Source organism: Lycorma delicatula, chromosome 4 (assembly GCF_047948215.1).
Source record: "Lycorma delicatula isolate Av1 chromosome 4, ASM4794821v1, whole genome shotgun sequence".
In the NCBI taxonomy this organism is placed as follows: Eukaryota; Metazoa; Arthropoda; class Insecta; order Hemiptera; family Fulgoridae; genus Lycorma; species Lycorma delicatula.
The window spans coordinates 190672218-190696344 of NC_134458.1; the positions used below are offsets into that span (position 1 = coordinate 190672218).

Here is a 24127-nt window from a genome sequence, read left to right on the forward strand (position 1 = left end):
CACCACTCCAAAGATCCATGACAACTAAATAGCAGGTTAGGTTAGAGAGGCTGGCGCCACTTATCAAGTGGTACCAATCGCCTACGGCTACCAACACAAATTTAAAAATTTCCAGTCTATCAGTTCTTGTACAAGTTGTAAAACACAAATTAATGACTGGGCAAAAATGCATTAAAATTGCAATATATCTTTGTTAAAACTCATTTCTCAAAGATAAAACGATTTGGCCCTTTAACAGGAAGTTAAAATTATGAAATAATACACAAAGATTGAAATTCTATATTTTTACCCAAAATCATGGTACAGGTTCCTATTATAACTAATATTATTATACTACAAAGTCTTAGTCAAAATTACTTATGTCTAAAATTAGAAAGTCATTTTGTTTTATTATATATCATATAACTTTCATAGTTAAAATTAACTACAGCCCTATATTTATAATAATTAACGATTGTAAATCCACATAGGTCGCGACTCTTCTCTCGTGAGTTACTAATTACGTGCGCGAAAAATTGTAATTTGTCAGTACTCATTCATTTAGTCGGAAAAAATAGAAAAAAAATATAGGTTATAGAAAAAGATTCATAGATTCGAAAAAAACTGAACCGTATGTCTGTGCGATTTTTTCTACGTATGTTACAGCTGAAAATCCGACAAGCATAAAAAAATTTGGAAAGAATACGTGACTTTCTTCGTTTAACCCTTTCCAGAGTCAAAAATGTTATTATCGGAAAAAATCTTTTATACACAGTTTTATAAAGCACATTTCGCAGATTCAAAAAAAATAAATTTGGTCCAAATTTGAGTAAAATAAAATGAAAACTAACGTGAATGGCAAGACCGGGATGCGTGGGGTCGCTTGGCAACTATGCGAAAATGATGGAATTCAGCCCCATCCTGCTGGAGTGATATAAAGTGACAATTTATTCTCATTCTCCTTTCTTTGTTCTATACATTGAGTAACGGTACAAGCATCTTGGACAAAACGCTAAGCCTACACAAGAATTTGCGTAAACGTTGACGAAAAATCCCCCTCCCACATGAAACTCGACCAACTCTGTTAGAAATAACACTAACCGAATGATCCCGATGTCGCTACGCTCTACAAAAACGAACGATTCAAACTGAATACAAAGCTAACGTACGAGGTTGCAGTGGGAGATGTTTTTCATAGCATATTTACGACCGGCTTCCTCCGCTGGCCTCAGTGATGCAACATCAAAATTCTATAACAAAATTCCCCTTAAGAATGTACAGATTCAAACTACATAACATTAAAGATTGAAATCTGTACTTTCCAACGATAACAGCTTATGAATAGAATGATCGGTTCATATTTTACAGGCGGCAAAAGAATAGCCTTTCAAATCCCCGTTATTGGGTTAACGGCATTTAACAGGTTAATAAACACAACGATGAATTTATTTTCTTAATCTCGGCGAGATAAAAAAAAATGCAGTATTTAAAAAAAGTATATCTGCATTTTATTAATAAGCTTCCGTCTTTAAATTATATTAGGAAGTTTTTTTTAGATAATACAAATAGTTAATGTACTGTTTACTATAATTCATGCACACATCTGAAACAAACTGGTAGTAACAAATAAAAATATATATCTGAATGGAAAAACTAATATTATAACTGTTGATTTCTGTCCCCTAACTTAACGACTGATTAAAAACTTTGGGACAGATGAACAGAATTAAATACTGGATATAAATTACGACAAACTATCAAATAAGTAACACATTTACCTTTAAAAAAAAAGAACACATTAAGAAAAAAAAGATAACGCACAAATTATTGCGCGTATGAAAACAGAAACATAAGCAAAAAAGATTAGTACCTTCAAGGGACAGAAGTTGATTTCCCATTTTTTGTTAACTCTGAAACTGAAATACGTAAAAAATAGTTACAAGATATACATACTTTTTTTTTTTATTCAAGTGTGCAAATCTGTTAACCTCAACATAATACATAAATGGAAAAAAATTTGTAATCGCAAGGAATTCACTCTCAAATAAATGAACTCGTAAAAAAAAAAAACCATCGCTAATATAATTTAGAATATAATTTTTAACATTGAAAGCTTTAACATATATGCAATTTTTTTTTTTCTCTTGATGATATCACCAGATAAGCTTGAAGCTTGTACATGGGATATATGGAAATATAGCGTATGAAAAATGCCATGCTTGACCGGCATTCAAACCCATGGACCTCTGAGGATGCAAAGCCGAGACACAACCACTCGCACCATGGAGGCCGGCTATTTCGAGAGAATATGAAAAATATGAGTAATTAATTCCCGATGTCATGGACACAAAATAATATAATTTTTAATATTATAACTGAAAATACAGTTCATTCATAAATGATGTATGCTGGGTGCTAGAGAACCTGTGAATTATATACACAAAACACTGATGTTGAAAATGGGGCTCAACAATAACACCTACATATATATATATATTTTAAATAATCACTTACTGCGAAAAATGAGGAACGAATGATTCTTCGCCAAATATGTTTTTAAATGTCAACTCATACCCGGCCGCTTGAAATGTGACAATACTTAGCCGTACAAGCATTAACATCAACTACACTCTGATCACCAGTAATTCAAAAATATATAGTTAACATCAATTATTCGTAGAAAAATTAACTGACAAATACTGCGCAATTTCCATAATAGTTGTTTTAAATTTAAAGCTTTAAAAATACTATAATAAACCTGCAAATTAACAGTTTACAGATAAAGCCCTGTCTATAAACAAAAACACATATTTTGCTTCCTTGTACAAAGTATTGTGAATGCGAAAAATTTCGGTACAACGAAAATATCGTTTTGACTATTCCTGAATCCATTTTAACTAGTTTCAGCATGACGTCTGTATGCATGTATATACGCATGTATCTCGCATAACTAAAAAAAAACAATTAGCCATACGATGTTGAAATTTTGGATTTAGAACTATTGTATAATCTAGTTCTGCATCTCCCTTTTGACTACGATCGATTGAACCAAAAATAAATAAAAAAAATTTGGATTTTGGACTTTTTCTTAACTGTAATAATAAGTCCTCTAATTGAGAGCTTTTCAATGATATATCATAACTGGTACTAATTCTCATCGGTTCCAGAGTTTAACCCAATGAAATTTTTGGATCTTAGAAGGGGAAGGTGCACAGTGGTTCAAATAAGATTTCATCTTTTTTTTTTAAATTTTAAATATATCGATTAACTTATGATTGCAAAAAATGTTACGATAAATAATAATTCAATACCAAAAATTAAAAAAAATATTAAACATTATTAGTGAAATAAAATTCTATGTATGTTATATTCATTAAAAATAAAAAATCTATAATGTAATTTACTCCTCCTCTATGAATCATGAGACCTTGCCGTTGGTGAGGGGGCTTGAGTGCTCAGGGATACAGAGTAGCTGGACCGAAGGTGCAACCATATCGGAGTGATATCTGTTGAAAGCCAGACTAAGGAATGATTCCTGAAAGAGGACAGCAGCTCTTTCAGTAGTTGTTAGGGGCATGAGTCACAATGACTTAAACGGCCGTATCAACATCACTCAGTCCTCTGAGTACTGCGCAGCTGAAAGCAATGGAAAACTACAGCTGCTTTTTTTCAAAGAAAATGTGGCTCTCTGCATTTTCACATAGCAATAATGGAGGCGCCTTCCTTGGTAAAATATTCCGGAGGTAAACTAGTCCCCCGTTCGCATCTCCGGGTTGAGACTACTAAGGAAGGGGTCACCAGAAAATTAAAAAATAACATTCTACGAGTCGGAGCGTGGAATGTTAAAAGCTTAAAAGGTTGGTAGGCTAGAAAATTTAAAAAGGGAAATGGGTAGGACAAATGTGGATATAGTAAGAATTACTGAGGCTCGGTGGGAAGAGGAAGGCGACTTTTGGTCGGGTGATTTTAGAGTAATTAACTCAGCGTCAAATAATGGGCAGGCAGGAGTAGGTTTCGTGATGAACAAGAAGATAGGGAGGAGCGTGGAGTATTTCAAAACGCATAGCGATAGAATCATTGTAATAAGGATAAAATCAAAACCTAAACCGACGATTGTTAACGTCTATATACCTACAAGCGCCCATGATGATGATGAGATAGAGTGTGTATACGAAGAAATTGATGACCAATTAAACATGTAAAAGGAGATGAAAATTTAATAATAGTTGGAGATTGAAATGCAAGCGTTGGAAAAGGCAAGGAAGGAAATACAGTGGGTGAATACGGGCTGGGCAAAAGGAATGAAAGAGGGGACCGAGTTATAGAGTTTTGCACGAAGTATAATTTAGTTAATTGCCAACACCCAATTTAAAAATCATAATACAAGAATATACACTTGGAAAAAGCCAGGCGATACTGCAAGGTATCAGATAGATTATATCATGGTTAAGCAAAGATTTAGAAATCAACTCGTTGACTGCAAAACTTACCCTGGAGCAGACATTGATAGCGACCACAATTTGGTGATAATGAAATGTAGATTGGGGTTTAAAAACCTGAAGAAAAGGTGTCAGACGAATCGGTGGAATTTAGAGAAGCTTGAGGAAGAAGAGGTAAAGAAGATTTTTGAGGAGGACATCGCAAGAGGTCTGAGTAAAAAAGATGTAGAAAATGTAGAAGAAGAATGGGAGAATGTTAAAAAGGAAATTCTTAAATCAGCAGAAGCAAACTTAGGCGGAATAAAGAGAACTGGTAGAAAACCTTGGGTTTCACATGATATATTGCAGCTGATGGATGAACGTAGAAAATATAAGAATGCTAGTGATGAAGAAAGTAAAAGGAACTATCGGCAATTAAGAAATGCTATAAACAGGAAGTGCAAACTGGCGAAAGAAGAGTGGATTAAAGAAAAGTGTTCAGAAAAAAAATGTTAAAGAAAAGTGGAAAGAGAAATGAACATTGGAAAATAGACGGAGCATACAGGAAAGTTAAGGAAAATTTTGGGGTACATAAATTAAAATCTAATAATGTGTTAAACAAACATGGTACACCAATATATAATACGAAAGGTAAAGTCGATAGATGGGTGGAATATATTGAAGAGTTATACAGAGGAAATGAATTAGAAAATGGTGTTATAGAGGAAGAAGAGGAAGTTGAGGAGGATGAAATGGGAGAAACAATACTGAGATCTGAATTTAAGAGAGCATTAAAAGATTTAAATGGCAGAGAGGCTCCTGTAATGACGGAATACCTGTAGAATTACTGCGCAGTGCAGGTGAGGAAGCGATTGATAGATTATACAAACTGGCGTGTAACATTTATGAAAAAGGGGAAGTTCTGTCAGACTTCAAAAAAAGTGTATAGTCATGATACCAAAGAAAGCAGGGGCAGATAAATGTGAAGAATACAGAACTATTAGTTTAACTAGTCATGCATCTTGCATCAAAAACTAGAATTCTATACAGAAGAATTGAGAGGAGATTGGAGGAAGTGTTATGAGAAGACCAATTTGGTTTCAGGAAAAGTATAGGGACAAGGGAAGCAATTTTAGGCCTCAGATTAATAGTAGAAGGAAGATTAAAGAAAAACAAACCAACATATATGGCATTTATAGACCTAGAAAAGGCTTTCGATAACGTAGACTGGAATAAAATGTTCAGCATTTTAAAAAAATTAGGGTTCAAATACAGAAATAGAAGAACAATTGCTAACATGTACAGGAGCCAAACAGCAACAATAACAATTGAAGAACATAAGAAAGAAGCCGTAATAAGAAAGGGAGTCCGACAAGAATGTTTCCTATCTCCGTTACTTTTTAATCTTTACATGGAACTAGCAGTTAATGATGTTAAAGAACAATTTAGATTCGGAGTAACAGTACAAGGTGAAAAGATAAAGATGCTATGATTTGCCGATGATATAGTAATTCTAGCCGAGAATAAAAAGGATTTAGAAGAAACAATGAACGGCATAGATGAAGTCCTAAGCAAGAACTATCGCGTGAAAATAAACAAGAACAAAACTAAAGTAATGAATTGTAGTAGAAATAACAAAGATGGACCACTGAATGTGAAAATAGGAGGAGAAAAGATTATGGAGGTAGAAGAATTTTGTTATTTGGGAAGTAAAATTACTAAAGATGGACGAAGCAGGAGCGATATAAAATGCCGAATAGCACAAGCTAAACGAGCCTTCAGTAAGAAATATAATTTGTTTACATCAAAAATTAATTTAAATATCAGGAAAAGATTTTTGAATGTATATGTTTGGAGTGTCGCTTTATATGGAAGTGAAACTTGGACGATCGGAGTATCTGAGAAGAAAAGATTAAAAGCTTTTGAAATGCGGTGCTATAGGAGAATGTTAAAAATCAGATGGGTGGATAAAGTGACAAATGAAGAGGTATTGCGGCAAATAGATGAAGAAAGAAGCATTTGGAAAAATATAGTTAAAAGAAGAGACAGACTTATAGGCCACATCCTGGAATAGTCGCTTTAATATTGGAAGGACAGGTAGAAGGAAAAAATTGTGTAGGCAGGCCACGTTTGTAATATGTAAAACAAATTGTTAGGGATGTAGGATGTAGAGGGTATACTGAAATGAAATGACTAGCACTAGATAGGGAATCTTGGAGAGCTGCATCAAACCAGTCAAATGACTGAAGACAAAAAAAAAATGTAATTTAATAGTCATACAAGGAAGTCATGTGGTGTTCAAATACCAGATTTTTGTTTATACTATATATGTATGTGTGTGTGTGTGTTTAAATCCTACAAGTAATTTATTTTCTTGTACATACTGTCAAATTTCTTTTTAAAAACGTTTTTGTAATACAATATGAAATGTGCCAAACGTTTCTAACGGTACAATTCTAATATAGGTGAAAAAACCTGCTGTTACCATATAAAATTTTGGACTAACGCCAAATATACAGTACTACAGGTTTATAACTTAACTGTAACAATGGGTAAATCAACTGTCCCTTCAATCTGAAGACAAAATATAGGAGATGCGACAATAAAGTAATGAGACTGATTTTTCTTTGCAAGATGTGGCAACCCTGCAACTTGCGTAGGCACACCATCTTTGACCTTGGTCTATAAGCTACTTCTACACATTCCACATGAATGGGTGCATTAACAGACACAATTCACGAATATGGGGCTCTGAAAACTCATACGCAAATATTGAGAAACAACGCGATTCGCCTAAAGTTAACGTTTGGTGTGGTGTGATGAAAAATCGTGTATAGGGCCTTTCTTCTTGGCTGAAAAAACAATTAATGGAGTCGTGTATCTCGACATGTTAACCAATTATTGCTTTCCTCAGCCGGATGAACTCGAAAACATTCAACTTCATTTCCAACGAGATTGTGCTCCCCCGCACTTCAATGCATTGGTCACGGACGCTTTGAATGAAAAATTTGGACATCAATGGATAGGCCGGACCCGTACTTTGACCTACAAGGAGTCCAGACCTGATACCTTGCGATTTTTTCTTGTGGGGGTACATCAAAAGCGTTGTTTATACACAAAAAATTCACGACCTAAACCGCTTAAAAAACAGGATTAATGAAGCAATAACAACCATTAACGAAGAAATGTTTGGAGAGAAGTTCGAGTATTGTTTGGACATTTTTCGAGCGACTAAGGGCCGCACATATTGAAATTTATTAATTATGTAAAACAATCTTTGAGATGACAAATTTGAAAAAAATAAATAAATAAACTGTAAGTAATTCTGTTTTAATTTAAACCATGTTCAAAACCGCACCATTCTTTTATGATAAACCTGTATATTGACTTATTAATATATTTAATAACCAAAAATCATAAGTTATTAATGAAATAAAATTTTATGTACTTCTCATTAAAAAAAAAAAAAAAGTGTATATATAGTTTAGTAGGCATACAACAAAGTCATGTGATGTAGACATCAGATTATTATTTTTTGTTTTTCTCCCTCGCAATAAAATATATATTACGTGTACTTCATTTTACGCTACCAGTTTTCAAACACAATTAAATCTAAAAATTTAAAATGAAAAATTAGTCAAAATACAATAAAATTACATTTCATTATAGATAAAATCTTTCAAACATAAATGCGCTATTATATACAATCTCTTTTCTAAATTATGAAAAAAACGAATACTTTTTTTTAAACAAATATATGACTACAATCGTACAAATTACGCTAAAAATATGCTTCTCTTTTTTAAATATTCAATATTTTTTTTAAAAATGGTTTTAATATTATCGCACATATACATCATCATCATGCAAGCATATTTGTGCATTCATGCAAAAAATATTTTACTGTTTTTGCACTTAATCTTAATTATGAACATTTTGAAAAAAAAAATTACTATGTAATTATCTCCCCAAACCATAAGTTTTTCCTTAAAAGGAGAATATTTTCTTTAACTTTATTTCAGTTCAATAAGAACAATAAATTATCATCGCATCCTTAATATTTACACTGATCTTTCTTTTCAATATAGAGATAAATTTACATAAATATATTATAAGCGTATAATTTAATGGGAATACGTAAATTAAGAAAGAAAGAAACAAACAAACAAACAAAAACGTATAAAATGAGAGCGACTCCTTAAGTTACAAATTTTTTTCCACGTTAAAGAAATTATGTTGAGTATATTACACACCAAATGATAAATATCTTGTAACAAATTAAAAAAAAAAACAAACTTAAAATTTTGTATTATTAAAATTATTAGCTATTATAAAATTATTCGGTCAAGCAAAAACAGATTGAGAAGCAGTGAAAATTATACTCGTAGTCAATAAAAATTATAGCCAGTAAAAGAAAAAAAAATTATGATATTTTCAATTTATCATAATTTAGTAACAAAATAAATTGAAAACACGTTGAATGATGATAGAAAAAAAAAATATTTTATCGTCTTAACATAAAGAAAATTAAATTAAAAAAAAAAACAGTTACCTTAAGTTTAACTTTAAGGGCTTTTTGAATTTTTTTCTTGATGACTTTAGCACCTCTCTGTGCTTTAGGAGCGACATCTCTTTTCGGTTTTTCGATCTTCTTGATAGTTTTAGATGTGGCTGAACCTCTCTTCGGCTGCGGTTTAACGGTTCCCTTGACTGCAGCCTTCAGAGGACTCTTACCGGCTGCAGGTTTACCTGCACCCTTGGCAGCCTTAGCGGGTTGTGCTTTTTTGGCTGCAGGTTTAGCAGCGCCTTTAGCGGCTGCTGCGGCAGGTTTTGGTTTACTCCCGGTCGCTGAAGCGGCCTTTGCTGCGGGTTTTGTTGCAGGACCTTTCGCTGAACCGGCAGCCGCAGGTTTTGCTGAAGTTGCCGATGCGGATTTAGGGGTTTTGGGAGATGCAGCAGCTTTAGGTGTTGTCGCTGTAGCTGCTGCAGCACCAGATGACGAAGATGCCCCTACAGTAGTGGCTGACGTAGATGCTGCAGGTTTCTTTTCTGTCTTTTTTTCTGGTTTTTTTCCACCTCCTGCTAACATAAAACATTTCTATAATTTAACAAAACCTGTATAATTTAATCACATATATACATGTTTATTGTATATATAAAATTAGTATTATGCCTGCCCATAAATAATGGGCAGTCAGAAGTAGGTTTCATAATGAACACGAAGATAGAGAAGAGAGTAGAGTATTTCAAAACGCATAGCGATAGAATCATTGTAATAAGGATAAAATGAAAACCTAAACCGACAACGATTGTTAACGTCTATAAGCCTACAAGCACCCATGATGATGATGAGGTAGAGTGTGTATACAAAGAGATTGATGAAGCAATTAAACACGTAAAAGGAGATGAAAATTTAATAATAGTTAGAGATTGAAATGCAAGCATTGGAAAAGGCAAGGAAGGAAATATAGTGGGTGAATACGGGCTGGGCAAAAGCAATGAAAGAGGCGACCGACTAATAGAGTTTTGGCACGAAGTATAATAAACACTTGCAAAAAGTTACGCGATACTGCAAGGTATCAGATAGATTATATCATGGTTAAGCAAAGATTTAGAAATCAACTCGTTGACTGGAAAACTTACCCTGGAGCAGACACTGATAGCGACCATAATTTGGTGATAATGAAATGTAGATTGGGGTTTAAAAACCTGAAGAAAAGATGTCAGATGAATCGGTGGAATTTAGAGAAACTTGAGGAAGAGGAGGTAAAGAAGATTTTTGAGGAGGACATCGCAAGAGGTCTAAGTAAAAAAGATAACGTAGAAAATGCAGAAGAATGGGAGAATGTTAAAAAGGAAATTCTTACTGGTAGAAAACCTTGGGTTTCAGACGATATATTGCAGCTGATGGATGAACGTAGAAAATATAAGAATGCTAGTGATGAAGAAAGTAAAAGGAACTATCGGCAAATAAGAAATGCTGTAAAAAGGAAGTGCAAACTGGCGAAAGAAGAGTGGATTAAAGAAAAGTGTTGAGAAGTGGAAAGAGAAATGAACATTGGTAAAATAGACGGAGCATACAGGAAAGTTAAGGAAAATTTTGGGGTACATAAATTAAAATCTAATGTGTTAAACAAAGATGGAACACCAATATATAATACGAAAGGTAAAGTCGATAGATGGGAAAAATATATTGAAGAGTTATACAGAGGAAATGAATTAGAAAATGGTGTTATAGAGGAAGAAGAGGAAGAAGAGGAAGTTGAGGAGGATGAAATGGGAGAAACAATACTGAGATCTGAATTTAAGAGAGCATTAAAAGATTAAAATGGCAAAAAGGCTCCTGGAATAGACGGAATACCTGTAGAATTACTGCGCAGTGCAGGTGAGGAAGCGATTGATAGATTATACAAACTGGCGTGTAACATTTATGAAAAAGGGGAAGTTCTGTCAGACTTCAAAAAAAGTGTATAGTCATGATACCAAAGAAAACAGGGGCAGATAAATGTGAAGAATACAAAACAATTAGTTTAACTAGTCACGCATCAAAAATCTTAACTAGAATTCTATACAGAAGAATTGAGAGCAGAGTAGAAGAAGTGTTAGGAGAAGACCAATTTGGTTTCAGAAAAAGTATAGGGACAAGGGAAGCAATTTTAGGCTTCAGATTAATAGTAGAAGAAACATTAAAGAAAAACAAACCGACTTACTTGGCGTTTATAGACCTAGAAAAGGCATTCGATAACGTAGACTGGAATAAAATGCTCAGCATTTTAAAAAAATTAGGGTTAAAATACAGAAATAGAAGAACAATTGCTAACATGTACAGGAACCAAACAGCAACAGTAACAATTGAAGAATAGAAGAAAGAAGCAGTAATAAGAAAGGGAGTCCGACAAGGATGTTCCCTATCTCCGTTACATTTTAATCTTTACATGAAACTAGCAGTTAATGATGTTAAAGAACAATTTAGATTCGGAGTAAAAGTACAAGGTGAAAAGATAAAGATGCTATGATTTGCTGATGATATAGTAATTCTAGCCGAGAGTAAAAAGGATTTAGAAGAAACAATGAACGGCATAGATGAAGTCCGACGCAAGTACTATCGCATGAAAATAACAAGAAAAAAACAAAAGTAATGAAATGTAGTAGAAATAACAAAGATGGACCACTGAATGTGAAAATAGGAGGAGAAAAGATTATGGAGGTAGAAGAATTTTGTTAATTGGGAAGTAGAATTACTAAAGATGGACGAAGCAGGAGCGATATAAAATGTCGAATAGCACAAGCTTAACGAGCCTTCAGTAAGAAATATAATTTGTTTACATCAAAAATTAATTTAAATGTCAGGAAAATATTTTTGAAAGTATATGTTTGTAGTGTCGCTTTATATGGAAGTGAAACTTGGACGATCGGAGTATCTGAGAAGAAAACATTAGAAGCTTTTGAAATGCGGTGCTATAGGAGAATGTTAAAAGCAGATGGGTGGTTAAAGTGACAAATGAAGAGGTATTGCGGCAAATAAATGAAGAAAGAAGCATTTGGAAAAATATAGTTAAAAGAAGAGACCAGACTTATAGGCCACATATTAAGGCATCCTGGAATAGTCGCTTTAATATTGGAAGGACAGGTAGAAGGAAAAAATTTTGTAGGCAGGCCACATTTAGAATATGTAAAACAAATTGTTAGGGATGTAGGATGTAGAGGGTATACTGAAATGAAACGACTAGCACTAGATAGGGAATGTTGGAGAGCAGCATCAAACCAGTCAGTCAAATGACTGAAGACAAAAAAAAAAAAATCATTTTTGATGAAATGCTAATTTTTAGAATAACTGTAGTAAAGTATTATAGAACTAACTGGTGGTAGTAAAAGTATTAATAAAATTGCAAAATTTATTTACTAGGCATTAGGCAAAAAATATTTGATTAAAATTTAGAAATCTTTTTATGTTTTCATGATATATCATTCAACTGAATTCTTTTACATATATTACTGTTAATATCTGATTTTTAGCTGGTTGATGAGCTTTCCATTTAGCTGCAAGAGAAGTTGGGTCTAACATCTATTCCTTTGTAAGTATTTTAAGAAATACAAAGACATTACTTTTTCAAACTATAGAATACAGTATAATAAAATAAAAAGGTACATTATATCATTAAATAAAGAAAATTGACCTTCAAGAAGACAGGTAGCAGAAATATTTTGATAATAACTGTTCAACAAATTATTTCTATTCTAAACAAAATTCAGTTGTTAATTATTTTAAATTCTGTCTTAAAATAATTTCATTGACAGGGTGTGCTGAATGTTAGCAATAAAATTAAGGCATAAATTTGCTTTTATATAGTAACTGTGCATACAGTCGATGGCTAGAAACATTTTTTATACAATACATTCCGTACTGTAAGATTAATTAAATGTTCATACAATATTAAGTATATGTGATACATTTCATTTTCTGTTAAATGGTAATATAATATATATATATTATATTTATTTCCAAATATTTTACATTATACTAAGAAATCACTTAATAGCAAGAAATCCATAGTTTACACTTTCAAAAACACAATGCAACAGAAATTTTTATGCCCTTTTTTGAATAAAAAATGTTTGAGCAATACAACAGAATCAATCTGTAAATATGTAGTTAATAATATGTATTTTTATTCTATTCTCATTAAAGTTTGGTTAAGGTGCATCATAAAAATAGTTGATACTCAATCTTTAGTTATTAAACATTAGAAATATTTTACTTTTTATGTATTCATCAGAAAATGTAAATGTATTGTTTACATAAGGATAAAATTGGATGTTTTTAAAAGAATTAAACAATTTAAACAATTAAAACTTTGATGTATTGCTCAATTTGCCAGACTACAACATGTGACTGGTTAAAAAATCTAAAATTTAAGAATTTTATCAAAATATTTTTAAAATGGTACCTAATAGAGGTTAAAAGATACTTTAACATTAATTACTTGAAATGAATTATGTAAAAGACTATGGTGAAAATTACTTAACCAAAAAAACAACATACAAGTATGAAGTAAAGAGGTTATTTGTTGTAGGCTAAAGTATGACTACAGAAAGCATCAAGAAATATTCTTATAAAATCACGAAAATAATTACTCACTTGTTTCTGAAAGAGATCCATACAAATCAGTCATAAGAAGAATCTGTCTATTCTGTCATTCAGACAAAAGTAGTAGAAGAATAGGGATTGATAAAAAAAAAATGTAATCGCATATAAAAAAAGAGGTGTTCAAACCTGGACAGGCATAACAAATTATTCAGTAGGCTTAACAGATAAAGCTTTAATAATGCATCACAGTCAACAGATGAAAGTAGATTAAAAAAATTGTGCGAATAACACAGCATTATATTGAGGGTTCAAATACAGAGATAGAAGAACAATTGCTAAAATTTACAGGAACCGAACAGCAACAGTAATAATTGTGATTGAACAGTAATGATCTAAGAACATAAGAAAGAAGCTGTAATAAAAAAGGGAGTTTGGCAAATCCCTATCCCTGTTACTTTGTAATCGTTACATGGAACTAGCACTTAATGATGTAAAAAAAGAATTTAGTCTCAAAGTCACAGTACAAGGTGAAAAGATAAACATATGATTTGCTGATGATATAGTAATTCTAGCCCAGAGTAAAAGGGATTTAGAAGAAACAATGAACGGCGTGGATGTTGTCCTACGCATGAAAATAAACAAGAACAAAACGAAAGTAATGAAATGTAATAGAAATAACAAAGATGGACCACTGAATGTGAAACTAGCAAGAGAAAAGATTATGGAGTTAGAAGAATTTTGTTATTTGGGAAAGTAGAATTACTAAAGATGGATGAAACAGGAGCGATATACAATGCCGAATAGCACAGACAAATCAAAAATATAATTTGTTTTCATGAAAAAATAGCTAAAAGAAGAGACAGACTTATAGGCCACATACTAAGGCATCCTGGAATAGTCGCTTTAAAATTGGAAGGACAGGTAGAAGGGAAAAATTGTGTAGGCAGGCCACGTTTGGAATATGTAAACCAAATTGTTAGGGATGTAGGATATAGGGGGTATACCGAAATGAAACGATTAGCACTTGATAGGGAATCATGTAGAGCTGCATCAAACCAGTCAAATGAAAAAAAAAAGTTAATCTTTTTTTTATGATCAGAAGTTAATAATTATTAATAAATTAATATATCTAAATAAAAAAGAAAAAATATATATATGAATATCAAATCACATTCGAATTGATGAGTGCACGATTAAGGATCCCACAAGTTCTCAGTTAACACCAAATATCTACTTGACTGACGACACAGATGTAAGATCTAAATATTTAATTATTGAAATTTTATATGGCTATAATTCTGGAAACTAATGAAAATAAGTACCACTTATATCGTTAAAAAGCTCTAAACTAGGGGGGTTATTACTGCAATTAAGAAAAAGTTCAAAATCAAAATTTATTTAGGGGTCTGACGACTGCATACACATTTTTTACCAATTCGATTTCAATGAAAAGGGGGAGGTGCACTACTAGATGTTGCCATAGTCCTAAATTCCAACATTCTACGGCTAATCGTGAAATGTATAGAAATAACAAAGATGGACCACTGAATGTGAAAATAGGAGGAGAAAAGATTATGGAGGTAGAAGAATTTTGTTATTTGGGAAGTAGAATTATTAAAGATGGACGAAGCAGGAGGGATATAAAATGCCGAATAGCAAAAGCTAAACGAGCCTTCAGTAAGAAATATAATTTGTTTACATCAAAAATTAATTTAAATGTCAGGAAAATATTTTTGAAAGTATATGTTTGGAGTGTCGCTTTAACAGGAAGGGAAACTTGGACGATCGGAGTATATGAGAAGAAAAGATTAGAAGCTTTTGAAATGCGGTGCTATAGGAGAATGTTAAAGTGACAAATGAAGAGGTATTGCGGCAAATAAATGAAGAAAGAAGCATTTGGAAAAATATAGTTAAAAGAAGAGACCAGACTTATAGGCCACATATTAAGGCATCCTGGAATAGTCGCTTTAATATTGGAAGGACAGGTAGAAGGAAAAAATTTTGTAGGCAGGCCACATTTAGAATATGTAAAACAAATTGTTAGGGATGTAGGATGTAGAGGGTATACTGAAATGAAACGACTAGCACTAGATAGGGAATCTTGGAGAGCTGCATCAAACCAGTCAGTCAAATGACTGAAGACAAAAAAAAAAAAAAATCATTTTTGATGAAATGCTAATTTTTAGAATAACTGTAGTAAAGTATTATAGAACTAACTGGTGGTAGTAAAAGTATTAATAAAATTGCAAAATTTATTTACTAGGCATTAGGCAAAAAATATTTTATTAAAATTTAGAAATCTTTTTATGTTTTCATGATATATCATTCAACTGAATTCTTTTACATATATTACTGTTAAAATCTGATTTTTAGCTGGTTGATGAGCTTTCCATTTAGCTGCAAGAGAAGTTGGGTCTAACATCTATTCCTTTGTAAGTATTTTAAGAAATACAAAGACATTACTTTTTCAAACTATAGAATACAGTATAATAAAATAAAAAGGTACATTATATCATTAAATAAAGAAAATTGACCTTCAAGAAGACAGGTAGCAGAAATATTTTGATAATAACTGTTCAACAAATTATTTCTATTCTAAACAAAATTCAGTTGTTAATTATTTTAAATTCTGTCTTAAAATAATTTCATTGACAGGGTGTGCTGAATGTTAGCAATAAAATTAAGGCATAAATTTGCTTTTATATAGTAACTGTGCATACAGTCGATGGCTAGAAACATTTTTTATACAATACATTCCGTACTGTAAGATTAATTAAATGTTCATACAATATTAAGTATATGTGATACATTTCATTTTCTGTTAAATGGTAATATAATATATATATATTATATTTATTTCCAAATATTTTACATTATACTAAGAAATCACTTAATAGCAAGAAATCCATAGTTTACACTTTCAAAAACACAATGCAACAGAAATTTTTATGCCCTTTTTTGAATAAAAAATGTTTGAGCAATACAACAGAATCAATCTGTAAATATGTAGTTAATAATATGTATTTTTATTCTATTCTCATTAAAGTTTGGTTAAGGTGCATCATAAAAATAGTTGATACTCAATCTTTAGTTATTAAACATTAGAAATATTTTACTTTTTATGTATTCATCAGAAAATGTAAATGTATTGTTTACATAAGGATAAAATTGGATGTTTTTAAAAGAATTAAACAATTTAAACAATTAAAACTTTGATGTATTGCTCAATTTGCCAGACTACAACATGTGACTGGTTAAAAAATCTAAAATTTAAGAATTTTATCAAAATATTTTTAAAATGGTACCTAATAGAGGTTAAAAGATACTTTAACATTAATCACTTGAAATGAATTATGTAAAAGACTATGGTGAAAATTACTTAACCAAAAAAACAACATACAAGTATGAAGTAAAGAGGTTATTTGTTGTAGGCTAAAGTATGACTACAGAAAGCATCAAGAAATATTCTTATAAAATCACGAAAATAATTACTCACTTGTTTCTGAAAGAGATCCATACAAATCAGTCATAAGAAGAATCTGTCTATTCTGTCATTCAGACAAAAGTAGTAGAAGAATAGGGATTGATAAAAAAAAAATGTAATCGCATATAAAAAAAGAGGTGTTCAAACCTGGACAGGCATAACAAATTATTCAGTAGGCTTAACAGATAAAGCTTTAATAATGCATCACAGTCAACAGATGAAAGTAGATTAAAAAAATTGTGCGAATAACACAGCATTATATTGAGGGTTCAAATACAGAGATAGAAGAACAATTGCTAAAATTTACAGGAACCGAACAGCAACAGTAATAATTGTGATTGAACAGTAATGATCTAAGAACATAAGAAAGAAGCTGTAATAAAAAAGGGAGTTTGGCAAATCCCTATCCCTGTTACTTTGTAATCGTTACATGGAACTAGCACTTAATGATGTAAAAAAAGAATTTAGTCTCAAAGTCACAGTACAAGGTGAAAAGATAAACATATGATTTGCTGATGATATAGTAATTCTAGCCCAGAGTAAAAGGGATTTAGAAGAAACAATGAACGGCGTGGATGTTGTCCTACGCATGAAAATAAACAAGAACAAAACGAAAGTAATGAAATGTAATAGAAATAACAAAGATGGACCACTGAATGTGAAACTAGCAAGAGAAAAGATTATGGAGTTAGAAGAATTTTGTTATTTGGGAAAGTAGAATTACTAAAGATGGATGAAACAGGAGCGATATACAATGCCGAATAGCACAGACAAATCAAAAATATAATTTGTTTTCATGAAAAAATTAATTTAAATGTCAGGAAAAGATTTTTGATAGTATATGTTTGGAGTGTTGCTTTATATGATTTAAGTGAAACTTGGACTATCAGATTATCTGAGAAGAAAAGATTAGAAGCTTTTGAAATGCGGTGCTATAGGAGAATGTTAAAAATCAGATAGATGGATAAAGTGACAGATGAAGAGGTGTTGTGGCAAATAGATGAAGAAACAAACATTTGGAAAAATATAGCTAAAAGAAGAGACAGACTTATAGGCCACATACTAAGGCATCCTGGAATAGTCGCTTTAAAATTGGAAGGACAGGTAGAAGGGAAAAATTGTGTAGGCAGGCCACGTTTGGAATATGTAAACCAAATTGTTAGGGATGTAGGATATAAGGGGTATACCGAAATGAAACGATTAGCACTTGATAGGGAATCATGTAGAGCTGCATCAAACCAGTCAAATGAAAAAAAAAAGTTAATCTTTTTTTTATGATCAGAAGTTAATAATTATTAATAAATTAATATATCTAAATAAAAAAGAAAAAATATATATATGAATATCAAATCACATTCGAATTGATGAGTGCACGATTAAGGATCCCACAAGTTCTCAGTTAACACCAAATATCTACTTGACTGACGACACAGATGTAAGATCTAAATATTTAATTATTGAAATTTTATATGGCTATAATTCTGGAAACTAATGAAAATAAGTACCACTTATATCGTTAAAAAGCTCTAAACTAGGGGGGGGTTATTACTGCAATTAAGAAAAAGTTCAAAATCAAAATTTATTTAGGGGTCTGACGACTGCATACACATTTTTTACCAATTCGATTTCAATGAAAAGGGGGAGGTGCACTACTAGATGTTGCCATAGTCCTAAATTCCAACATTCTACGGCTAATCGTGAAATGTATAGAAATAACAAAGATGGACCACTGAATGTGAAAATAGGAGGAGAAAAGATTATGGAGGTAGAAGAATTTTGTTATTTGGGAAGTAGAATTATTAAAGATGGACGAAGCAGGAGGGATATAAAATGCTGAATAGCAAAAGCTAAACGAGCCTTCAGTAAGAAATATAATTTGTTTACATCAAAAATTAATTTAAATGTCAGGAAAATATTTTTGAAAGTATATGTTTGGAGTGTCGCTTTAACAGGAAGGGAAACTTGGACGATCGGAGTATATGAGAAGAAAAGATTAGAAGCTTTTGAAATGCGGTGCTATAGGAGAATGTTAAAGTGACAAATGAAGAGGTATTGCGGCAAATAAATGAAGAAAGAAGCATTTGGAAAAATATAGTTAAAAGAAGAGACCAGACTTATAGGCCACATATTAAGGCATCCTGGAATAGTCGCTTTAATATTGGAAGGACAGGTAGAAGGAAAAAATTTTGTAGGCAGGCCACATTTAGAATATGTAAAACAAATTGTTAGGGATGTAGGATGTAGAGGGTATACTGAAATGAAACGACTAGCACTAGATAGGGAATCTTGGAGAGCTGCATCAAACCAGTCAGTCAAATGACTGAAGACAAAAAAAAAAAAAAATCATTTTTGATGAAATGCTAATTTTTAGAATAACTGTAGTAAAGTATTATAGAACTAACTGGTGGTAGTAAAAGTATTAATAAAATTGCAAAATTTATTTACTAGGCATTAGGCAAAAAATATTTTATTAAAATTTAGAAATCTTTTTATGTTTTCATGATATATCATTCAACTGAATTCTTTTACATATATTACTGTTAAAATCTGATTTTTAGCTGGTTGATGAGCTTTCCATTTAGCTGCAAGAGAAGTTGGGTCTAACATCTATTCCTTTGTAAGTATTTTAAGAAATACAAAGACATTACCTTTTCAAACTATAGAATACAGTATAATAAAATAAAAAGGTACATTATATCATTAAATAAAGAAAATTGACCTTCAAGAAGACAGGTAGCAGAAATATTTTGATAATAACTGTTCAACAAATTATTTCTATTCTAAACAAAATTCAGTTGTTAATTATTTTAAATTCTGTCTTAAAATAATTTCATTGACAGGGTGTGCTGAATGTTAGCAATAAAATTAAGGCATAAATTTGCTTTTATATAGTAACTGTGCATACAGTCGATGGCTAGAAACATTTTTTATACAATACATTCCGTACTGTAAGATTAATTAAATGTTCATACAATATTAAGTATATGTGATACATTTCATTTTCTGTTAAATGGTAATATAATATATATATATTATATTTATTTCCAAATATTTTACATTATACTAAGAAATCACTTAATAGCAAGAAATCCATAGTTTACACTTTCAAAAACACAATGCAACAGAAATTTTTATGCCCTTTTTTGAATAAAAAATGTTTGAGCAATACAACAGAATCAATCTGTAAATATGTAGTTAATAATATGTATTTTTATTCTATTCTCATTAAAGTTTGGTTAAGGTGCATCATAAAAATAGTTGATACTCAATCTTTAGTTATTAAACATTAGAAATATTTTACTTTTTATGTATTCATCAGAAAATGTAAATGTATTGTTTACATAAGGATAAAATTGGATGTTTTTAAAAGAATTAAACAATTTAAACAATTAAAACTTTGATGTATTGCTCAATTTGCCAGACTACAACATGTGACTGGTTAAAAAATCTAAAATTTAAGAATTTTATCAAAATATTTTTAAAATGGTACCTAATAGAGGTTAAAAGATACTTTAACATTAATCACTTGAAATGAATTATGTAAAAGACTATGGTGAAAATTACTTAACCAAAAAAACAACATACAAGTATGAAGTAAAGAGGTTATTTGTTGTAGGCTAAAGTATGACTACAGAAAGCATCAAGAAATATTCTTATAAAATCACGAAAATAATTACTCACTTGTTTCTGAAAGAGATCCATACAAATCAGTCATAAGAAGAATCTGTCTATTCTGTCATTCAGACAAAAGTAGTAGAAGAATAGGGATTGATAAAAAAAAAATGTAATCGCATATAAAAAAAGAGGTGTTCAAACCTGGACAGGCATAACAAATTATTCAGTAGGCTTAACAGATAAAGCTTTAATAATGCATCACAGTCAACAGATGAAAGTAGATTAAAAAAATTGTGCGAATAACACAGCATTATATTGAGGGTTCAAATACAGAGATAGAAGAACAATTGCTAAAATTTACAGGAACCGAACAGCAACAGTAATAATTGTGATTGAACAGTAATGATCTAAGAACATAAGAAAGAAGCTGTAATAAAAAAGGGAGTTTGGCAAATCCCTATCCCTGTTACTTTGTAATCGTTACATGGAACTAGCACTTAATGATGTAAAAAAAGAATTTAGTCTCAAAGTCACAGTACAAGGTGAAAAGATAAACATATGATTTGCTGATGATATAGTAATTCTAGCCCAGAGTAAAAGGGATTTAGAAGAAACAATGAACGGCGTGGATGTTGTCCTACGCATGAAAATAAACAAGAACAAAACGAAAGTAATGAAATGTAATAGAAATAACAAAGATGGACCACTGAATGTGAAACTAGCAAGAGAAAAGATTATGGAGTTAGAAGAATTTTGTTATTTGGGAAAGTAGAATTACTAAAGATGGATGAAACAGGAGCGATATACAATGCCGAATAGCACAGACAAATCAAAAATATAATTTGTTTTCATGAAAAAATTAATTTAAATGTCAGGAAAAGATTTTTGATAGTATATGTTTGGAGTGTTGCTTTATATGATTTAAGTGAAACTTGGACTATCAGATTATCTGAGAAGAAAAGATTAGAAGCTTTTGAAATGCGGTGCTATAGGAGAATGTTAAAAATCAGATAGATGGATAAAGTGACAGATGAAGAGGTGTTGTGGCAAATAGATGAAGAAACAAACATTTGGAAAAATATAGCTAAAAGAAGAGACAGACTTATAGGCCACATACTAAGGCATCCTGGAATAGTCGCTTTAAAATTGGAAGGACAGGTAGAAGGGAAAAATTGTGTAGGCAGGCCACGTTTGGAATATGTAAACCAAATTGTTAGGGATGTAGGATATAAGGGGTATACCGAAATGAAACGATTAGCACTTGATAGGGAATCATGTAGAGCTGCATCAAACCAGTCAAATGAAAAAAAAAAGTTAATCTTTTTTTTATGATCAGAAGTTAATAATTATTAATAAATTAATATATCTAAATAAAAAAGAAAAAATATATATATGAATATCAAATCACATTCGAATTGATGAGTGCACGATTAAGGATCCCACAAGTTCTCAGTTAACACCAAATATCTACTTGACTGACGACACAGATGTAAGATCTAAATATTTAATTATTGAAATTTTATATGGCTATAATTCTGGAAACTAATGAAAATAAGTACCACTTATATCGTTAAAAAGCTCTAAACTAGGGGGGTTATTACTGCAATTAAGAAAAAGTTCAAAATCAAAATTTATTTAGGGGTCTGACGACTGCATACACATTTTTTACCAATTCGATTTCAATGAAAAGGGGGAGGTGCACTACTAGATGTTGCCATAGTCCTAAATTCCAACATTCTACGGCTAATCGTGAAATGTATAGAAATAACAAAGATGGACCACTGAATGTGAAAATAGGAGGAGAAAAGATTATGGAGGTAGAAGAATTTTGTTATTTGGGAAGTAGAATTATTAAAGATGGACGAAGCAGGAGGGATATAAAATGCCGAATAGCAAAAGCTAAACGAGCCTTCAGTAAGAAATATAATTTGTTTACATCAAAAATTAATTTAAATGTCAGGAAAATATTTTTGAAAGTATATGTTTGGAGTGTCGCTTTAACAGGAAGGGAAACTTGGACGATCGGAGTATATGAGAAGAAAAGATTAGAAGCTTTTGAAATGCGGTGCTATAGGAGAATGTTAAAGTGACAAATGAAGAGGTATTGCGGCAAATAAATGAAGAAAGAAGCATTTGGAAAAATATAGTTAAAAGAAGAGACCAGACTTATAGGCCACATATTAAGGCATCCTGGAATAGTCGCTTTAATATTGGAAGGACAGGTAGAAGGAAAAAATTTTGTAGGCAGGCCACATTTAGAATATGTAAAACAAATTGTTAGGGATGTAGGATGTAGAGGGTATACTGAAATGAAACGACTAGCACTAGATAGGGAATCTTGGAGAGCTGCATCAAACCAGTCAGTCAAATGACTGAAGACAAAAAAAAAAAAAAATCATTTTTGATGAAATGCTAATTTTTAGAATAACTGTAGTAAAGTATTATAGAACTAACTGGTGGTAGTAAAAGTATTAATAAAATTGCAAAATTTATTTACTAGGCATTAGGCAAAAAATATTTTATTAAAATTTAGAAATCTTTTTATGTTTTCATGATATATCATTCAACTGAATTCTTTTACATATATTACTGTTAAAATCTGATTTTTAGCTGGTTGATGAGCTTTCCATTTAGCTGCAAGAGAAGTTGGGTCTAACATCTATTCCTTTGTAAGTATTTTAAGAAATACAAAGACATTACCTTTTCAAACTATAGAATACAGTATAATAAAATAAAAAGGTACATTATATCATTAAATAAAGAAAATTGACCTTCAAGAAGACAGGTAGCAGAAATATTTTGATAATAACTGTTCAACAAATTATTTCTATTCTAAACAAAATTCAGTTGTTAATTATTTTAAATTCTGTCTTAAAATAATTTCATTGACAGGGTGTGCTGAATGTTAGCAATAAAATTAAGGCATAAATTTGCTTTTATATAGTAACTGTGCATACAGTCGATGGCTAGAAACATTTTTTATACAATACATTCCGTACTGTAAGATTAATTAAATGTTCATACAATATTAAGTATATGTGATACATTTCATTTTCTGTTAAATGGTAATATAATATATATATATTATATTTATTTCCAAATATTTTACATTATACTAAGAAATCACTTAATAGCAAGAAATCCATAGTTTACACTTTCAAAAACACAATGCAACAGAAATTTTTATGCCCTTTTTTGAATAAAAAATGTTTGAGCAATACAACAGAATCAATCTGTAAATATGTAGTTAATAATATGTATTTTTATTCTATTCTCATTAAAGTTTGGTTAAGGTGCATCATAAAAATAGTTGATACTCAATCTTTAGTTATTAAACATTAGAAATATTTTACTTTTTATGTATTCATCAGAAAATGTAAATGTATTGTTTACATAAGGATAAAATTGGATGTTTTTAAAAGAATTAAACAATTTAAACAATTAAAACTTTGATGTATTGCTCAATTTGCCAGACTACAACATGTGACTGGTTAAAAAATCTAAAATTTAAGAATTTTATCAAAATATTTTTAAAATGGTACC

The 24127-nt window shown here is 31.0% G+C and overlaps 1 protein-coding gene across 2 annotated transcripts in view; it reads right to left on the bottom strand.

Annotated features, from left to right (window-relative positions):
* RpL23A (ribosomal protein L23A) overlaps positions 1-24127 on the bottom strand; it is a 65468-nt gene that overhangs the window by 35733 nt on the left and 5608 nt on the right. The window contains exon 2 of one of the 2 annotated variants that reach the window (XM_075364896.1): positions 8950-9476. In XM_075364896.1, the coding sequence (XP_075221011.1) occupies positions 8950-9476 (527 nt within the window). Of the gene's footprint in view, positions 1-8949; positions 9480-24127 lie in introns of both variants that reach the window. The other variant, XM_075364895.1, reaches the window with a different exon arrangement.